Below are 20713 nucleotides of genomic sequence, written 5' to 3' on the forward strand. Positions count from 1 at the left end.
AGCCCTGGTCTGGGAAGATCCCACATGCTGCGGAACAACTAGGCCCGTGAGCCACAACTACTGCGCCTGCGCGTCTGGAGCCTGTGCTCCGCAACAAGAGAGGCCACGATAGTGAGACGCTCGCGCACCGCGATGAAGAGTGGCCCCCACTCGCCACAACTAGAGGAAGCCCTCACACAGAAACGAAGACCCAACACAGCCAAAAATTAAAAAAAAAAAAAAAAAAAAAAAAAAAAAAAACCATTGGAATCAGGAAGACAAAGCTCCTAAAAGTTTCCCCACCCAAACGTGCAGCTCTGGATGTCTACACCTTGGTTACATTTTATAATCTCTTCACATTAGTTTTAACTACTTGAAGCATTAATTTCTTCTGATGGTGGACAGTACAGCACTGGCCCCAGATAAAATTTACAATTTTTTCTTAGCTACCCTATACCATTCAGTCTTGAATCCTCTTATTGACTCTACAATCATGATTTTTTTAAGCTATGCATAACTAAGAACAGCTTAAAATATTACAGCCACTCAAGCTCCCTCACCTCCTAAACCCAATTCTCTGGATTTTGAATCAGAGTATTTATTTATTTATTTAACATCTTTATTGGAGTATAATTGCTTTACAATGGTGTGTTAGTTTCTGCTTTATAACAAAGTGAGTCAGCTCTACATATACATATATCCCGAAGAGTATTTAAATTAAATGGCCCAATCTCGATGGTGAGATTTCAGGCACTTATCAGCAGGTGGCAGATGTTACCATTGCTTTATTTGTTGATTGACTGATTGATACTAGGACTCTCCTTTGACCATGGAAATGCAGAGGTGCAATGTGGGTGGCCTACTCCACTGTAGAATGATGCTTCTCCCCCTGGCTTCCCCTTTCTCCCCAGGTCCATCCACCTCCACCACTCTGGTCCCTGAGCGTTTGCAGTGGTACTCTCGGAAAAGGGAGCGTTCCATGTCAGCACAGAACCCAGCATCCAGGCTCTGCACTGCATCCTTTCACCCACCATCTCTCTGGGGGCCAAGGGCCCAGACAACAGCATCAACGGTACTGGCATTGGCCCCATCCCTTCCTTCAGAAAACCCATCTAAAGACAAGAAACACAAATGGTCTCCGCTTCCTTCTGTAGAAAGCATACATAGAACTAATCTGAAATGGAAGTAATAAAATAAATGTACCAACAAAATTCTGCCCTTTAAAATTCATCTTCATCTTCTATTTATACTTTATATTTAGTAGTCCACACTGTTTCTAGGCTAATTCAAAGGCTTCTAATGCTCATTATATTTCTTGCTAATAACAGCAATGATGAATTTTCCCTTGCTATTTTCTTTTTGTAATTAATAGGAACACAGACCTGCCAGCTCCTTGCCTCTTGAAAATGGCTGAAGGCTGTAGGAATTGACTGGGAACAATTTCTCATGGATTGTACCCACATGGAAAATTAAGAAACTCAAATTCTAGGAAGAAAAGCATTGCCTGGAATAGTAGAGAGCTTACAGAGTTATAAAGAGTAAAGTCTCTTCTACTCCAGAAATTAATATAAATATTTTTTGTTCAGTTAACATTCTCTAAGAATTAAGCTAGATAAACCATGTGTTCTCACGTTCATAGCCTTAATTTTTTTTTTTTTTTTTTGGCTGCATGGCTTGCAGGATCTTAGTTCCCTGACCGGGGATCGAATCCGGACCCTCAGCAGTGAAAGCGTGGAGTCCTAACCACTGGACCACCAGGGAATTCCCATACCCTTAACTTTAACACAACCTTTTTACTGTATTCCGAGCAATGTCTATGCACAACCTCGTTTTAACCCTGCCCTGGTATGATGAAGCATTTACTGTCATCATCATTACACATGCACGGATACCAGGCTTGGAGAGCTGGAATCACATCTACCACTCACTCTCCCATTCTGATGTTTTGCTTATTGTAAGCTCTTCTGAATCATTTGTGGAGTCGGGGAGGGTGTGGGTTTGAATAAATATGAGCTAGTTAATTATTATTCAATAAAAATTGTTTTCATTGTAAATTGGGCGTAAAATATTAATAAATGAAGAAAACTTCTAAGAGTAGAAACAAATATCTAGATCCTTTGGGAGAAAACAATTCGTTTAGTCACTAATTTGTTCATCATATATTTATACATTTGCCAGACTCTCTTTTATTTATTCATTTTTTTATGAACCCATGTTTAGTTTAATATCAATACAGGTGGAGATACACACACATATTATTAGGTCGATAGATAGATAATGTGTACACTCATGGGTCGATATATACACATATTTTTTTTTTCTGTCAGTTAAGAGGGCCTAGAATCTATGGCCCCAGTAATAATGAGCGCATCTATTTTCCAGATCTATTTTTTCTTTTAAAAATTAAAAAAAAGTTTTTAGTTTTTATTTTTTATTGAAGTATAGTTGATTTACAATGTTGTGTCTTTTTTTCAAAAGGCACGTCTTTCTTTCTTTTTAATTTTTGTTGGAGTATAGCTGACTTAAAATGTTGTGTTGCCAAACTCTCCTTTAAAATACTAGTGATTTACAGTCCAGGCCAGGGTTCCCCAGACAGGGGCTCTCCAGGCTTATGAGAGAGTTTTGGGTTGTTCTTCCCCCTCACCCCGCGGCCCCCCATCTGCCTGAGCCCCTCCTCTCCTACTTGGGCTGCGTCCTCACTAGGGAGGGGGATTCCAGAGAGCCAGGGTATCCCAGCCTCCAGGCTCATCAGGGACTTTCCGTCCCACTCCTCCCATCCCTGGTCACTGTCAGCAGTTCCCAGGCCGCAGCCCTCAGGCCGCCTGCTGGCCCAGCTCCCTGCCCTTCAGGGGCTCCTGCTTCTTAGACACCCCACAAAGAGCAACTCTCACCTGGGAACACGGTCCCATTCCTGCTGAAACAGAAGATCTATTTCTAAAGGGTCATTAGGTGAATTTAAGATGAATTTCACTGTAATAACCACATGGCAGAATTCAGAATTCCAACCAGTCCTTCTTTTTTTTAAATATCAAACCTATTAGATTACATAATCTTTAAAACGTATTTACAAAGCTATGCAATGATATAGAACATTAGCTATCCCGGCAAGTTAAGGAAAAGCCAAGAAAGAACTATACGTATGATATAAATGTTATCATGTTAAAAATTCAGAATACACACATACAATTTTGTTCCTTCTGCTTTTCTGTATTTTACAAGTTTTCTTTAATGTGAATACTTTTAATACAAATATTTAGAAAATATTGATCCATTTCAGACAGAGGAATTAGTATCTCTTGCATCTCAAGAGTAATGTAGGCAGTACCAGACACTTTTCAAAAACGGTTTTCTGTCTAGATAAATCTTTGAAGGGAGAGAAGACTGTGTACACTTCTTCCCTGAAGGCTGTGATTCTCTGTCAGTCACTGCTGAGGCTACTGGAGCGGCCCGTGGGTGCCTTACACATGGTAGGTGATCAATATATTCTGGCTAAATGTTTGAAATGTTGATTAGGAGATTCTCAAAACACACCTTATTCATAATTATCCAGGATCTTTCTTTTGAAAAGTTTATGAGCTCCCAGCTCTTTAAAATGTGTCTTTTCCACCTTTAAAAGTGATGAAATAGACAAAAGTTAATGACTGATCCAAGTTTAGCGCCAGAGCTATAAAATGAAGATGGGACTCCCCATCCTGTGGTCTAGGGGACCTGTCTTGAGACCAGCTGATGCTTTTGCCGAGGTGGGAAGACGGGGAGCCCTGGGCCCTTTTGGTGGATGACCGCCCTGGACAGGCCTCTGCCCATCACGCAGCCTATTTTCTCTGTGGATGGAGACTAATGGTAGTTTAGCTCTCCACCTTGCAGAGCTCTTCTGAGAAGTGACTGAGAGCTGTATGAGAGAGTACCATCCACGTGTTAGTTGTTTTCCTTCTTGCTGCCTTCTGATTGTGAACATGTTAGGGCAGATTCATCAGAACAGTGGTTACTAACGGAGGTAAACCTCTAATGTCACCTGGGCCTTTAAACTAGTTGCGTGATGGCATTTGACCTCACTGGATATCCATTTTCTCAACTGTAATGAGAGGGTAAGTCAGACCCTAAAACTCTTCTAGCTCTAACACCCTATGACTCTAATTCCTTCATTGCTTGAATTTATGAGGTAGGGGTGGGGACTGGAGTTGGAGAGGCTCGGAAGGATGTTTTAAAAACTGAACATACGCAAATCATGGAAGCCGACTTCCCTTAACTAGTGTGAGTTTTCTTAGTACAAAGGAGCACCAATAACCCTGACTTCATCCACCATCACTTCCCACACCCACACACTCTAAAATAGCAGACTACAAAATGGTTGAGAGTACACTGACAGACACAGTAGTTAGCAGCTGACTTAGGAAGCTTTCTACGGAAGGTCTTAATTGTCTCCAATACTATCTGGCCTGGGAACTGGGCTATAAGTCACAAAAGAAAAGAGGCTCATATACCTTATACCTGTGGCACACGGTGACAAAAAATGTCTATTCAGGGTCCAGCCTCCTCACCATTCCATATGGAGAACGGGCAGCTTCACCTGACATAGCTCACTGCATCTCAAAATCAAAGACACTTTCATCAGGGTTTTACTGCAAGTTAATGTTTGACTTACACTGTTCTGGGCTAACAGCAGCTTAGCTGCTCATGGAAGGATTTTCTAGATTTTCAACAAAATAGCTGTAAACTCATAAGAACCACACTTGAATTCAAAGAAGAAGAGTTATTAAAAAGCTCATGTTATAATTTCATCCTATTACATTCACCTAATTAATACGTACTCACAGCAGGTTTGTGCTAAATTTGAACCACAAGGGACAGCAGATGATGGAAACACAGTGTGACTGGCCCTAATTCCATTTGTGGACGTAAGTATTAAGTATGGAGGTGCAAATGCTTAGGTCAACCAAACAGCCACAGAAGCAGCAGTGACTAACCACCAACTACTGTTTTGCTCCTCTTGCTTCCGGGAGGAGAGAGAGTCTGAGAAAGCGTGCGACGGTTTCCATTACCTTCCGGAGACTCAGGTTCCTAATTCTAAGAAAACCTGGTGTGGCCGTAATCTAGGACATACAAATGGAGAACATTTGATGAACCGTGGAGAAAAATAAAAATTTCCATGATTATAGGAAAGATGGACAAGTGGGGGAAAAATGGATAAATGAAAAAAGAACAAACGAGAGAGAAAAGCTCCCTTCCCCCCTTTCTACTTCCTAAGGGTAATTCATTAGTGATTCTTGAAATGTTTGTTATTTCAAGAATTTATGCTACTGCCATGCAATGATCAAAAAAAAAAAAATTAGTTTGTCTTACTGAGAGGGATCTAATTAAACCTGTTAAGACCAGGACCCTCTATCCAGGAAATGAATAACTATTTAAAAATAATTTCTTCAAATCAATACTTTTATCATTTAGATTAGCTCAACATTTTTTATTTAAACCAGGTGTTTTTCATAAATGCTACTGAATAGTGTACCTTTCTACAAGGAGCAGGATACAGAGAGACTTCAGGGGACGTATCAGAAACGAAGCATCAGAAAGTTTAAGGGTAAAATTAACCGTATACTTTGGATTTTCTGGAAGCATCACAATTACAACGATTCTGTCGCAATACAATCAGAAATCCACAGGAAATACCTTCAGACCTATGATCTGACCAAGTAAAGTCATTAGAGATGATTTAAACAGCATCCAAAAAATCCTAGATTCCCAGAAGAACTAACCTCGGTTTTACATACTATGGAACAAAAGAGCCACACTTTGACTTTACCTAAACTATTAAGAGGATTTATATACAAGAAGAGTACTTTACAGCCACTTAAAAAAAAATAACTGATGAGTCTGATTTAGTCTTTGAAAACATGAATTTTTTAAAAACCTAACACATTGGTTGGCATTCCAGAGCCTGAAAGTCCTAACTTTTCTTACTTTTTCTTTCTAAAGCACTTCTTAAAATTGCCTCTGGTATTTTAAAAATATGCTCGGAACTCTTAGGGCTCCAGCAGTTTTTTAACTAATAAAATAAACACAGCAATTGAGTACCTGCAGTTCTGCTAACAGTATTGTTTGTATTCTAAGCCCCATCCACAGAGGCTACAGAAAAAAATATCCAGTATAAACAAATATTACTTAGATCCCAGTGGCATCTCAAAGCAGCACACCCAAGTCTCAAAATGCAAAAAGGAGAAATTTTCCACTCCCACTGTGATTAACTCCCTGGCAAAACTCAGGTCAGGCAAAAGGGAGTGAAACTGCCTCTGTTTTGGTGAAGGTGGGGAGGGGATGTGGGTATGAAGCAAAGCAGTGACTCTTTTTCTTCGTTTCTTCACCCTCTTTTTTCCCCTCAATGCATCTGTTCTTTTCCCTGTCCCTCTCCTGTCTCTGCATTCCCCACTTTTAGCTGTTCTCTCCTCTTCTTCCATCCCCAGTTCCTACAGAAAAGACAGCTTTGTCCTTCAGTTTCCCTGCTCACCACCAGTCTCTGAACTTCAGACGACCACCCCCGCACACATCACTGAATAACGTTTTCAAAGTACTACACACAGTAGGGCAAAGAGCGAGAACGAAGTGGGCCGGGGTTAAGACTGGGGAAAAATGTCTCCACCAGTATCTGTAACACCCAAACTTCCCGCTGAGAAAGTGGCTGAGGCCTCTGGGGGAAAAGAAGCTGGAGGCCCAGAAATGCTAGGAGGAGTGGGGCACAGAGGTGCTGCAGCGTGAGAGCATCCCCGAGAGCCAGCCCGGCCTCCCCCAGGCTGAGGGCGGGCTGAGGCCCGAGGCGAGGACTGTTCAGACAGGACTACCACTTCCCAGGCCTGGGGTGGCTCCTCTCTCTGCCTGGCCTTTGTCTCCACAGCCCAAGGCAGACATGGACATCGAGGAAGGAAGCCGGGCTCCTCGGTGCGGCTGGGCCCAGCGGAGCGCCCGATCCTTTCCACGTACACTCATCTTCCCCCAACTCTGCCACATCTTTCTGCTGATTCTTAGCACTGCTGTCAAGTTATCCACTCTGCCTACACTTACGAGTCACCCTCAACTCAAGGCCTGGCCCTACGATAAAACTCTGTGCCTTAGTTTTCTCAATGGTAAAAGGCTAATGACTGTAACTGCACATAATAACTGCAGGGTCAAGAGGACTACACAAACTCATCCTTGTGAAGTGTTTAGAAGAGTGTTTGGCACATGAAAGTATGACATAAGAATTGGTTAAATAAAACGAAAATAAAATAAATTATCTGTGAACACATATATCTGGATTCAAAGGACAGAAAGCTCTTCACGATGACAAAACAGACTTCAAACAGAAAAGAAGAGCAAATATATTGATTTTGTCACTATGGGTCACCAGGCCAGGAGGATTACCAAGAGGGATGGCCCAAGGAGCCAGGCTTTATCTTCATGTTCTGTGTTAAACCACTGCCAGCCTGGTCCTGAGACACTCCTATAGCGAGGAAGGAACTAAATCTGTTGAAACCACACATGCCAAAATGGAAGTGTGAGAGTTCACACGTAGTCTGGGATATCCTGTATCTGACCACTCAGCATTGCAGTCATTTGCACTCTTTATGTATTATTTAGATAATATTATTTAAGAGGCTTCATTGTATATTCTTAAAAATGATAGAGTTTGAAGTTAAATGCTTCCGGGAAAAGGACATTTTTCTTTCTGAGGTGGGGCTATAATGAGATGAAAAGGACAGCTGTAGGTTGTAAAACTAAGGACAGAAAAGGGCAGAAAAAAAAAAAAGATAGGGCAATATGGAAGGAAGGGGAGACAGTGATGAGAAATAAGGTCAGCTTCATGGAACAGGACTATCTCCTGTGCTTGTAATGTGTGACTGAATAAATGTTATAATGACTCCAAAGTTTATTATAAACAGGGAACAAAATGCATTCCAAATATGGAGCTCCATATTTGAAAAGTATAAAATTACCTCATGAACATAAAAGCTCTGGTTTTAATTTGATCTTCCCTATTTAAAAATTGCTTTTAAGACAGAAATATTTGAAAAAAATGTCTGCAGTCTCAAAGGTAAGTTACCCCAAATTGGCAATTCCATGATTTAATTTTTCTATCAATACTTAGCAAAAAGTGTAGCTACCTTTCCATGATCATTAGAAATATTAATTTAGAAACCTGTAAGACAGCTAACAATATTAAAAATTTCCAAAGATTGATTTCGTAAGTTTAATACTCAAATGTTTAAACATTTCAGCTGACGTTCTCTTGGTGATAGTAATAAAACATTAAGCTTTAGCAAAGAAATATATTTGACTTTTTTTAAACAAATACATCATTTATAATAAAACAAAATACTACTCAGAGCAATTCAAGGAATATAATTAGAGTTTGCTATAAAAATAAATCCTTTGAATCCTTGTTTAATAAAAAGTATTAGCACTGATAGTTTTAATCTACAGAAACGGACTTGAAAGATTTTCAAAGTTTATTATGTTAAAAATATGTAGTGTAGCAGTGTTAAGCATCTCTAAATTTTAGCATTATACCTCGAAGAGTTCTAACTTCTGCTAGAAGGAAAAGTATGCCTCGACTAAGCAAGAAATTTCCATTACCCCTATCTTAAGAAGTCACACCCCATACAACTAATGACAGGAAAACATTTCAATTCAAACCTCTGACACTCTCAAGCTTGAAGCAAAATTTAAAAAAAAAACAAAAATAAAACACAACTCACATTTTCAGGGAAGAAAGGAAACTCTTGCTAAATAAGTGGCAATTATGCTGAAGAATTTATATGCTAAGCACGACTGAATGTAAAAACACCAGAGCAGTCAACCATAGCTTTAGCACTTTGAGTATGATTAACAGAATGAACTTTCAAAGGTCAATTAAATGTCAACACACTTTAAAAAGATACTCTTCTTAAGTCTGGTCAGTGTATAACAGTACCTCACAACTTAGGGGTACCCTTCTTAATTTAAGGGTAATGTGCATGTGATATATGCACATACGTGCAGACTTACACGTCACCAGCCAGATTACTACAGAAAGTCATCCAGCATCTATCCTAGAGTTTGACTATGTTAATGTTTTTCAAGTTACGAAACGATTAAAAAGTAAACCAAACTCTGTTTGTTATACAGCATTATCCAATGAAGATGAAACGCAAAGCAAACTATAAATGTTAAGACTAAGGCATATCCAACAGCTTATCCTATTTATTCCATCAGAGGAAGTCATTCACGAGCTCACCCTTTATCGTCCCTAATATACCATCCTGCGAATTCTTCGCCCACTAACCTTCCCTGAGTGCTTGTGGTTAAAAAGCTTACCCCAAAAGCTACCTGGCATTCAAAACTTGTCCACTTCAGCATCTGTGGGACACAACAAGGCCTGAAGGCATCCAGCGCCCATTCCTGACATTTTCATCCAGGAACTCAGTAAGAGCCCCCATCCCACGCCCGTAAGGAAGGCCAAGTTGTCACAGGACCTCAGAATGAGCAGGGATCGTCAGCATCATCTGGCCCAACCTCTCCACATTCACAGCTCAGGAAACGTGCAGCTACAAAGCTCCCAGGGCTCCTTACCAGACGGCAAGTCCAGTCTTACTTTTAGTCCAGTGTTTCTTGTTTGCATCAGATCTATCATAGACTTGTTCTCCATTAGGACTTTGAGACCAGGTTATAACTGACCAAATAGCTGTGGCTACCATCGGAATTCAGAGGAAGATGGAATCTTTAAGATGTTAATGATCTGGGAAGGCTCCCAGGGGAGCTGGAAATTGAAGATGAGTAGGATGCGGAGGGTTGGAGAGGAGGCATCACTAAGGAGGGAAGCAGGGTGAGCTAAGGCACCCTGGTGAGTGAGGCCACTATGTAGAGTAGGATGGAGACCCTTGTTTTAGGAACAGGCAGAGGAGGGACAGACAAAAGTGATGAAAGGATTTCGACTTTAGAAACCTGACACGAAGACAGCAAAGGCTAACCTAGCAACAGGTTTGCAAGAGGGAATGGAGGTGGGGAGAGAGAAAGATCTGAAGTGCCTCTCAGGGGTCTAGTAACATTCACAATATTTTACAGGGCTGTTGTTAGGAACTAGTGAGCTGATGTGAGAAAAAGCACTTTGAAAAGTCGAAAAGCTCTATAAAGTAAAGATGTTTTGAAAAGTCAGGGGACAAGAGCCTCTCTAATCACGGCCCCATGGCTTGACAGCATGCGCTTCTCTGCAAGGGCAAACTTGGAGCTGTGCTCTGGATCTTTTCCTATGGGATCAGAGATAGAAATCTCTTCCTTCAATAATTCCAAAAGCTGGATCCCAAGGGGAGAGACGGCCTCCACCCTGACGTCCCTGTAGGCTGAGGATCCCTGATACTAAAATCCGAGGCCAGGGTTACAATTTTGAGGCAGACCGCCGCGTGATCCATGTTTTCCCTCACTGAGTCAAAGCAGCATATAAAGTGTCCAGTTAAGTGGTACAAAAAGGGGGCAGGAGAAGAGACAGCACCGGAGTAGCCAGGCTGTGTGCGGGCGTCAGGGCCCGCACGCCACCCTCCCCGGTCCCACCCGGGGCCCCACTCTGGCTACTCAGCAGGTGACCTTCCGTGTCCACTTCTCTGTGCCGACTTCCTCTCGTCTACAGCGACGCCCCAGGGCTAAAAAAAGGAATTCTGAAAAGTTACCATAATAAATTAAAAGGTGCGCATGTGGCGTAGATACTGAGTGACAGTTATTACTGTCACTAATTTGCACCTTACATAATTTATAATCTTACCTAATTCTCCAAACAACTCCCAGGAGGCAAGTACCATTATCCTCATTTTTCAAGTAAGGAAACCGAAGCTCACGGGGTCACCTAGGTCGTAAACGGCAAAGCCAGGATTTGAATCGGGTGTGCCGGACTCCGCCTAGGCTTTGAACCTTCCTCCTAAACTCTTCCCCTTTTCCTTCAATAAACGTGAAAATCCTGGCTTCCGTGCCAGGGATTTTAGGGATACAGAAGTTACAGGAGCCAAGATACAGGCTTGCAGACGTAAATTTTGACAACAGAGGGCAAAGGGCCTGGGCTCAGGCACACCCGTGCCTGCCGGCTGTCAGCCTCCGGACTAAAGTCTCCCCAGTGAGTGCAGCATTGTGTCCAGGGGACCGCTTTCCACTCGGCATTCTTGAGCTGATCTCTCCCAGGCCTCCTGTCCCTTGGGGTCCTTTCCCAATTATCTGCTTGAAACCTTATCTGGACAGTTGAAGAAGAGGCAGCTGGGACTGGGACCCCCGCAGATCTCACACAGGCTGGAGGGGGGGGTCCCATAGCGGGAGGGGTCTCTAGGGCCTTGTGTCCCGAGGCACCCTTAAGTCTGCTTGCAGTGGGTTTGCTCGCTGGAGCAGTTCCTGGGGGCTCTGTGGCCCCGGGGCCCCACTGAGAGATGAAGCCAACTTGCCTAGGGCGGGAGGGGAAGTGATCAGAGCAGCGAGCATGCTGGGAGGCTGGTTCAACGTTCCTAGGGAAAAGCAACAGTTGCCACTAAACACCTGCAAGAAAACTAACACTAATCCTCAAAATTTAGTGTGATCAACTCTCTCTGGGAGGTTCCAGTTGAGAATACAGATTCCAGGTTCTGGTCACAGACATTCTGGCTCTTCAAGGGTTGAAAGGTGCCTGGGAGTCTCAAGTTTTGCAAGAACTACAGAAGGTCCTGATACGGGGGGTCTAAGGATCTCAGTCTCTGATACACAGCCCTGACCCCCTACAGGGCTGCCCAACCAACAAACCTACTCTCAGGAGGACACACGTTCTACAAAGACAGCTTGTTCGCATAGCAATGCAAGGTTCTGGGTGGAGTGGTCACTTTTAAATAAGGCCACTAGGCTTTCCGGAAGTTTCCACACTCACAAATGTTGGGGACTTATTTTCCTGCTGTCACCAAATAAACTATCACACAGGCCCTTTAGGAAAAACAGGGTATCTCACACACGATTCAGTCCCCAAAGGACCTCTCCACACACACGCATGCGTGCACACACACACACACACACACACACACACACGGCACCTGTCTGGAGTGAAGACCCTATTAGCAAGATGCTATTGCCAGTGCTTACTTTCTATTTGGTGTAAGACTGGAGATGACTTTCTCACTGCAGATTTAGGTGATTTCAAAAGGTACACTTTTCTTCATGCAACTGAACTGCCCTGAAAGGTTTACTTCATGCTATTTAAAAAATGAGTTTAAAAAGCAGACAGCACTCAAGTGAAATATTAAGGACACGATTAGGGCATTTAGACATTCAGTCACAAGGCAAACAGCTACTGATTATTTAAGAAACATGCTTTTTCACAGGTTTGTGTTCTTCAAAGACAGCTACGTCATAAAATGTATTATGTTACATCAATATTGCTATCTTTCTCCTAGAAACCCTATCGACGTTCTTTGTCTCTTTCCAAATCTGTATCCTTGTTTTAAGCTCTACACTTTCGGGCTACGTACTGGAATTAAGCTCAGTCTTTCTGCCGGATCTTGCTTTGATACCTTCTTTCTTTCCCCTAAAGCACGATAATACTTTTCTTCAAGGATGGGCAAGAAGAATTTTTAATTATTTTTATCTGAGTGCCTGGCATTTTATTCAGCAAATATTTGTTGCGTATCAGCATTTATGCATTCACATTTTTAAAAAATCCACTTTTGTTATTACAAACTCCATGAGCAGAAAAAATGCCCAGCGGAGCACCTGGCCTCTAGAAGGCACTGCTTGAATGGTAAGAAAACTGGGGGAATTTATCACTGAGAGAACAAAATAATTTCTCCTGTATTCAGTACTGATAAGTCTACATTTCATAGTGGAAAGAATTCTGGTTAGGGAAAATGTTTGATTTCACTTTGTATGGAAAAAACACAGGTTATCAAGATAACCGAAAGTTCACACTGCACTGTATTGCAACACAACCGGTCAAGACGTTATTTCAATACCATTGCCAGACCAAACCTTTAACATTAATCATTTATCAAAATTATACATGCCACTAACACATCCCAACAAAGAAGATTATGTAAGTGAGCCGTTTTGGCGTCAGTGATACTGAACACAGCAGCTATTTTCAATCCTTCATTAAAATTAGATCAAGATGTACTTGCATTGTGTGTTACTGTTCCTGTAAGGGAGATTTACATTAGTTTAAGATTTACTTTGGTTGTAAGTGACAATTTCTTTCCCTTCTATGTCAGAAACTAGAATTCCCTCCCCCTGGGACCCCACAAGGAAGTTTTCAGCAGAAAGAAGATGCAATACAGGAAAACAGCAAAAAGCAGCTGTCCTGTTTACTCTCTCCCATGTATAACCGAAGCCCTGGTTTCCCCCTAAACTGAGTCCGGAGGGCATGAAGGGGCTGCTGGGGCACCTGCCACTTCATCTTGAGCCTGGCTCTGTACCCAGCCTGGCCCTACAACTTCTAGTGGTGCCGCCAAGCTGGCCAGTCGTAAGGCGCTTTAAATAGAAGTGATGGGTAATGGATTTTTCACTGAGAGCGACCTTCACATATGGATGTCTGAAAACATGCGGCCGACAAGTTCCTTCTCGGGGGGCTGAAGGGTGGCTCCGGGCGCACCTCAAGGTCCCCGCCCGGCGCTTCGTGATCTGGCCCCGCGCGCTGAGGCCCAGGCAGAACCGCGAACCGAGCCCGGTTCGGAATCGGGAGGGCGCGATGGTCGCGCAGCTGCAGCCCCTGCAGGGGATGCGGGTGCGAAGTCGCTCGTCCCGGGTCGGGCCTGCCCTTCCCGGGCGGGGGCGCCACCTTCCACTCCGCCTGGGCCCCGGACCCCCGCCCCGCGTTCCCCCGGGCGCGGCCCCCGCCCCCCACCACTTCCTCGCCCCCTCCCGGCCCCCGCGGCCCGAAGCCAACTCACCGCGGTCCCGCCGACGACGCGCCCCGGAGTCCCCGCGGGTCGGGCCGCCCCGCGGACGCGCCGCAAACTTTTCCCGGCCCCGCGGCCGCGGACGACGAGCTCCCGGGCGGGCGCGGGGCCGCGGGGCCGTCGGGTCGGGACCGGTTGGCGGGCGGGCGCGGCCGGGAGGCGCAGTCGTCCCGCACCGGCCGCCCGCGCGCTCTTTGTGTCCCGCGCAGCCCGCCGCCCCCTGACAGCTGACGGGCCGCGGCGCCGGGTGCGCGGCCCCGCCGAGGAGGACGAGGAGCGCTGACAGACGCCGTCCCGGAGCGGCCGCCCCGGGGGAACCGGCACTGCCCGGGAGCGGCCGCCCCCCCGCCAGCACGGCCCCCCTCAGGCCCCGCGGCGCCCGGCCCTCCGCCGCCTGCGACGCCCGCGCCGCCCGCGCCGCCCGCGCCGGCCGCAGCCCGGGTCGGGCGCCCGCTCCGCTCGGCTCCGCCGCCGGCGCGCTCCGTCAGGACCCGGGCCCGCCCCGCCCCTGCCCCGCCCCTACCCCGCCCCCAGCCCGCTCCCTCCAATGAGCGCGGCCTGCAATGGGCGGTTCCGCCCAATCGGGTGCCGGGAAGCGCGGCCCGTCCCCGGAGGGGAGCCAATAGAAGGCGACTCCGGCAACACACCCGCCCTGATCCCCGGGAGCCTAGCGCTCCGAGCGCCGCTGGGGGACCGGACCGCGTCCGGAGCGAGTGGGTCCGGCCGGGCGGAGCAGCCGAGCGCGGATCTGTTGGGGGACTACAGGACTGTACTGTAATATAAGGTGTAGACGAAAGTGGGGACGCTAGACGCCCGTCCTTGTAGGTCATCTGACTCCCCACCCCGAACTTACACTCATTTTCTGGCGAAAGTTTACGCAGGAGAGAAAGCTGCACAAACACGCTGCAGCCGGTGACTGTCCAAGTTCAGGCCTTTCCTTCCCTTTAGGGCTTTGCTCTAAGGGGCCCTCCGGGCAGCGCTCGAGGTGCTGCATCGCAGTCCTGAGCTCTTGTTTGTGTCCTTAATAAAATCGCCAGGACGCCAGGGATCTGCAGCGGGGCGACAGTTTCCATTCTGCTCCAAAACGCAGGCGCTCATGGCACTGCCAGCTCTTTTTCCTTTCTAAAAGAAAATTGCAATGAAAAATAATGTAGGAGTTCTGTATGCAAGTCGTCTTTACTGTGAGCTTTATTTCTGTAAGAAAGTCACACACTGTCTTCAATGGAGGTTAAATGATATGGCTGAGTAGAATATTATATGTGTGTGTGTATATATATATATATATATATATATAATATTAACACAGAGAAAGAGGAGAGACCTGAGTAAACCACGGGTTACAAAAGACTGGAGCTGGTAATCATAAAACCTTGCAAATGATAGGCACTGTATTGTTGTTTATTTGCTATGAATAAGATTGCCCGTTTGTTGTTGGTCCTACAATGTTTGTAAACTTTATTGAGCTCTTTACTGAAAGTGTACTACACATGATGAAAACAGTGCTGGTAACACATAATTGCAAATGTTAAAATCTAATCACATTTATTTGTACTTGAAATAGCTGTCATGTTCAGTTTATTTCTTCTGGCAATAAACTTTGTATCTAAACATTTTTGTACAGATGTGACCTGTTCCTTCTGCATAAATTATTTTGGTGACAGATTTCTTTTTTTAATGATGATCTGTACGATGAACCAAAAGAAGAAAGAGATAGGTGGCGAGAGCGAGAGAGAGAGAGAGAGAGAGAGAGAGAGAGAGATCAAACCGGTCAAGAATGGCTTATGTTACCATCTTGCTTTTATGATTGCATCTTACCACACCTTATTAGCTTCGAGGGATAGCATGGACCCAAGACTAAGATTTGTCAGATGATTCAGCTTCTGGATTGACCCTGAGCAAATCTCTTAATGACTAACTCTGTTATGAAAGGTCAATATTCTGGACTCTGCCTGCCTCATGGAGGGGCTGCGAGATCCAACCAAGGTAGCATTTTGTCAACAGTGTGTTTTCTGTAGGATGTTGTACCAAGTGCATGGCAGCCTTCAATGTGCTAGTCTCCTTCTCTGCTTTTCTACAAGCAAGTGTCAAGGTACTTGCCCAATAGCAGCCTATTAATATTTCCTCTGACCGCACATTTTTTCAATCCGATATATTTTTTGATCCCAACAGGTTTTTTTTTAACTTTTTATTTTATATTGGGGTGTAGTTGATTAACAATGTTGTGATAGTTTCAGGTGTACAACAAAGTGATTCAGTTAGTTATACATATACATATATCTATTCTTTGAAACCCATCAGTTTTCCTTCAAACTGGATGTGAATAAAATTCCTGCCTCTTGATTGTAGAGCAAAGTAGTACTTCCAGGGTTTTTCCTCCCTCCCTTCCTTCCTTCCTTCCTTCCTTCCTTCCTTCCTTTCTTTCTTTCTTTCTTTCTTTCTTTCTTTCTTTCTTTCTTTCTTTCTTTCTTTCTTTCTTTCTTTCTTTCTTCTCTCTTTTTTCATGGAGAAAGTGTTAGGAGAAAATTTTAATGTACCCTATGACTGCCAGTGTGCATAATTTTATTCAATACATGGAAGTTGTTAATGGCTGGATCAAATTTATACCAATATAATCAAATAACTTTTCAGGCATTTATTAGGGATTCACTTAAGGCATTTTTGCTAAATTATCAAAGAGGAAATCAAATGCCTATTTTTAGAGATAGTTCCATGTGTCATAATGTAATTTGTTTACTTTGTTCCAAAATATGCAGTCTAGTACAGAAGTTTAATTATTACTTCAAACAAATGTACATATGGTAACACTACAATGTGAAATTTGCTAAATTTAATTGAACCAGCAGTTGTTATTTTCAACTAATTAACTGCACAGATTTAATTTTCTGACTGAAAATCATGGAAGAATTGATGAATATGAATCCAATAGGCTTGACATAGTAAGTGTAACTCAAAACCAGTATTTGGTAATAGCAATCTATTACAGGGAATGAGTATTTTATCAATTCTCTACATAATATTCATGACTCTACCATGGTAATATTTCATTCACTAATGTTTAGAAGATTTTCCTCAGTCAGTTGTCCAATACAGAACAGGAGAGCTGTCACTGATTTAGACAGCTATCTGTTTTAACACATATTTAAATGTTTACTAGAGAGGCTGTGACTTTGGGGGGTCATTTAACATTTGTAAAGATACTTTTTTTAGTACACAGACATTAGGTCTTTTATAAGTTGCATCGCATGATCAGTGATAATATGACCAATGACAATATTATTTTCTCTGGGTTTTCACATTTAAGATACTGTCATCTTAATATCGTTCCATCAATGAGTATAACAATAACCGGATTCCCGTCTTCTGGATTCTGGTCATTGATTTGCCTCTGGATTTCTGTGTGTCTTGGACAAATCAGATTCCCACGTGACTTCTCTTCAATTCACTGAATCCAATTCAGTGGTTTGAAAATGTTGTTATTAGGAATGGTGAAATAACACCTGTAGAGAGAGAATAGAAAAATAATTTGCTCGTTTTCCTTTCTATTTTGGACACGGATGAGGGGACCACCATCCTTTTGTGAACCACAACATCAGATGCTTTTAACTCCCTTTTTACAAAACTTACATTTTTCTTATTTCTTGAACCTGACCCTGGTGCGTTTCCTTGTTGTGGGGTACATTTACGGCAAGAATCTTTTATAAACATATGGAGGAACAGAGAGAAAATTCCAGAAAACACTGGTGATGGGCACACTAGAATTCCCTCCCCGTTTTATCTTGGGCCACAGTCCCTAAGGAAATTTTTTTAGAGTTTAGTATTAGGAGAGATTGTTTTTTCCTCTGAATTTAATCTTTTTAACTTCTTCTTTGAGCCATCAGGATGCTCTGAACTAAATTTACAGCTCAATTTAGGAAAGTATTATGGCCTACTTCATTGTGGTTTTTCTTTTATAAACATAATATTTACCTTGTCTTGGTTTATTATTTTTCACCCTATACATTAATAGCTTACATTTGTGTGTATGTGTTTTATTTAAGCTATCTAAAATAGTTCCTGAAATGAGGTGAAGTATAAATGCATTATAACATGTTTCGAACCACACATAAACCCTGGGTCTCATGAGCTGACCTCACTTAAGCAGAATGTGTGGTGAGGAAAACAAGGAGATTCTGTGGTCCCTTCACAGAGGAAGCAGAATCTAATTCACCAGGTATCACATCTCAAAACCTTTTTCAGAGAGGCAGAAAAATATAGCGGGACAAGATGGGAAAAATTTATTACACTTAGTTTTAAAAGTTAAAGTTATAGGAAGCACACATTTATGGATGTTTTCTGCAAAATCAGGGGTTTAACTAAAAAATAGAATATTTGACTTAAATATAAACTGAAAAGCATATTATAAATTATGCTCAAATCATGGTCACTTCCCGTGTTACCCATCAGTAGCCTTTATGCTTAAGACAGTAACCCTTAGAATACGTTTCAAATGCAATAAACCTTTCCACTAGGATTAGTATACACCTATTTCCTTCAATTTTTGTAGTTTCTTTTAGAAAATAAACAAGGCATCCCCTTGTTTTCCAATAATATTCTATGATGGTTTTATTTTCAAAAGGTTTTCCTAGTAAGATATTGTCTTAGAACCATTGCAGAACTTCATCTTATCACTTTGTTTTGTTTTATGAGCTATATTTTAATAAACTCTAACTTGCAGGTTAAAGGACACACATCCTTTTGAAATCGACTGATTTACACAAAGTCGATGGTAGCACCCTCTTTCCTGGCCAGCAGGTCGATACGTAGGAGGCGCTCAATGAAGAAAACTCAACTCAGCCTGACTTAAATATAAAAACACTTTTATTAGCTTGCATAATTAACAGTGTACTTTACAAACGTGACAAAATAAACGTACAGCTCGCTGACAGGAGGTGGAAGATGAGAGAAGGGAAGAAAAGTGGGGAGATGGGTAGATGGGTAGATGCTTTAACAGCCTTATTTTCCCCAGATGGGTATCAAGAAATTGACTAAAATTTACTGGACGAGAAACAGCAGTGTCAGTAGATATTTCTAAATGACAAGAAACAAAATTTAAAATAAGAATGGAATTATCCAAGAGGTATTGAGGAAAGGACTAGAGTAAAGGAACTAAAATCTCATTTTACACAACCAAGGGTCAAGCACATAGAAAGACATAAAAGACAAATAATACATATATTATTTCATTCTTTAAATTTCATATTTTTTTCAAATAAGGTTATTATTCCATTTACCAAAAGCACATGCTTGAAAGTCTTTTTCTTTTGGGCGGTGTTGCCATTGGGTGTTGCCGTTGGGTGTGAGGAGGAATATTGTCTTATTTGATTTTTTTTTTTAAGTGTGAATAGTGTTTCTTTTTTTAAAAAATAATTTTTATTGGAGTATAGTTGACTTACGATATTGTGTTAGTTCCAGGTGTACAACAAAATGAATCAGTTATACATACACATATATCCACTCTTTTTCAGATTCTTTTCCTATATAGGTCATTACAGAGTACTGAGTAGAGTTTCCTGTGCTAAATAGCAGGTCCTTGTTGATTATTTTATACATAGTAGTGTGTATATGTTTATCCCAAACTCCTAAGTTATCCCTCCCTTTCCATTTTGGTACCCATAAGTTTGTTTTCTACATCTGTGACTCTATTTCTGTTTCGTAAATAAGTTCATTTGTACCATTTTTTTTAATGAAAATTTTCAGTGTTGCAGAAAAGGCTTAGCATGAAATTTATTAAAAAATAAATGGAGGGAATCAATATATGTTGGGAAACCACAGTTGTAAAGTACTTAGGGTAGGATAAATACCGGGTTTAGGACCCCAGGGTGCTTAATTACAAGCATTAATCAGGAATGTATTAATATATGGTAGTTTTAAGAAAGCAAATATAATGGATACATCATGAAAACATACTACGTTTTCTTCACAAGCGATTCATAATGTAGCAGATTATCTTTTTTTTGTGCTTGAGAACAACTGTGCCTCCGGAGCCCACAGACTGGGTATGGGAGGGAGTTTGTTAAATGCCTGTTTGTTTTTTGATGAAGTAATTGCATCGTTTGAAACCATTTGACTCAGCACACAGGAAGACTCAATAGAAAATGTGTTCAATTGTGAGCTCCGTAGCTTGAGAAATGAATGAAAATTATGCAGAAGATTCCGTGGAAAGTTACAGAAGGAATTAGAAATCTGGAACATAGAATAATTGAGAAATTGACGTTTCTGAGTTTGGGGGGGTTCCAGAGTTTTCAGATATAATTCATTGCTAATTTTCTGTGCCAGTGAAGGAGAATATCAGAGCCATTGTGAGATGCTCCAGGGGGGTCTCTTAGAATCGGTTCATCTTGGATAAGAGGAAATCAATCTGCCTGACTGGCAGTCTGCATTGTAAATATTCAAAGGCAAGAAAAAAACTCATTACCGGAAACCATAGAGGAAGAAAATGTGTGTGTGTGTGTGTGTGTGTGAGGGACTAAGCTGAATAAATGTTTGGATCACCAGATATTTCTATCATTTGCCAGTTGATAAGGAGCAGGATAAACCTAAAAAGCGAGTTCAGAAGACATTAAAGAATCATGATGGGAGTAAAAATTACTGTCAGAGTGTAATGCTTTTTAATTCTACTATGTAAACTTTTATTTTATAATGTGCTGTGACATTTGGAGAGAATATTTGTGGAAACTACCTGAATTCCAACCAAAGCATTGTCTTGTCGGTGGCATCTTTCCAAAGTTGTCTGAAAATAAATACAAAGTTGTCTGAAAGTAAGTGTTGAATTTTCATTTTTTTTTTTCCATTTGGAAAGAACC

The 20713-nt window shown here is 42.3% G+C and overlaps 1 protein-coding gene across 1 annotated transcript in view; it reads right to left on the minus strand.

Moving 5' to 3' along the window:
- LOC133102266 (collagen alpha-1(I) chain-like) overlaps positions 1–14701 on the minus strand; it is a 54573-nt gene extending 39872 nt beyond the window's left edge. Inside the window, exons 1-3 of the mRNA XM_061207225.1 lie at positions 14266–14701; positions 13863–14233; positions 13489–13681 (exon numbers count right to left, since the gene is read on the minus strand). Of these exons, the coding sequence (XP_061063208.1) occupies positions 13489–13681; positions 13863–14233; positions 14266–14701 (1000 nt within the window). The remainder of the gene's footprint in view (positions 1–13488; positions 13682–13862; positions 14234–14265) is intronic.
- Between the last annotated feature and the right edge of the window lie 6012 nt (positions 14702–20713).

This window comes from Eubalaena glacialis, chromosome 12 (genome assembly GCF_028564815.1).
Source record: "Eubalaena glacialis isolate mEubGla1 chromosome 12, mEubGla1.1.hap2.+ XY, whole genome shotgun sequence".
NCBI classification, from domain to species: domain Eukaryota; kingdom Metazoa; phylum Chordata; class Mammalia; order Artiodactyla; family Balaenidae; genus Eubalaena; species Eubalaena glacialis.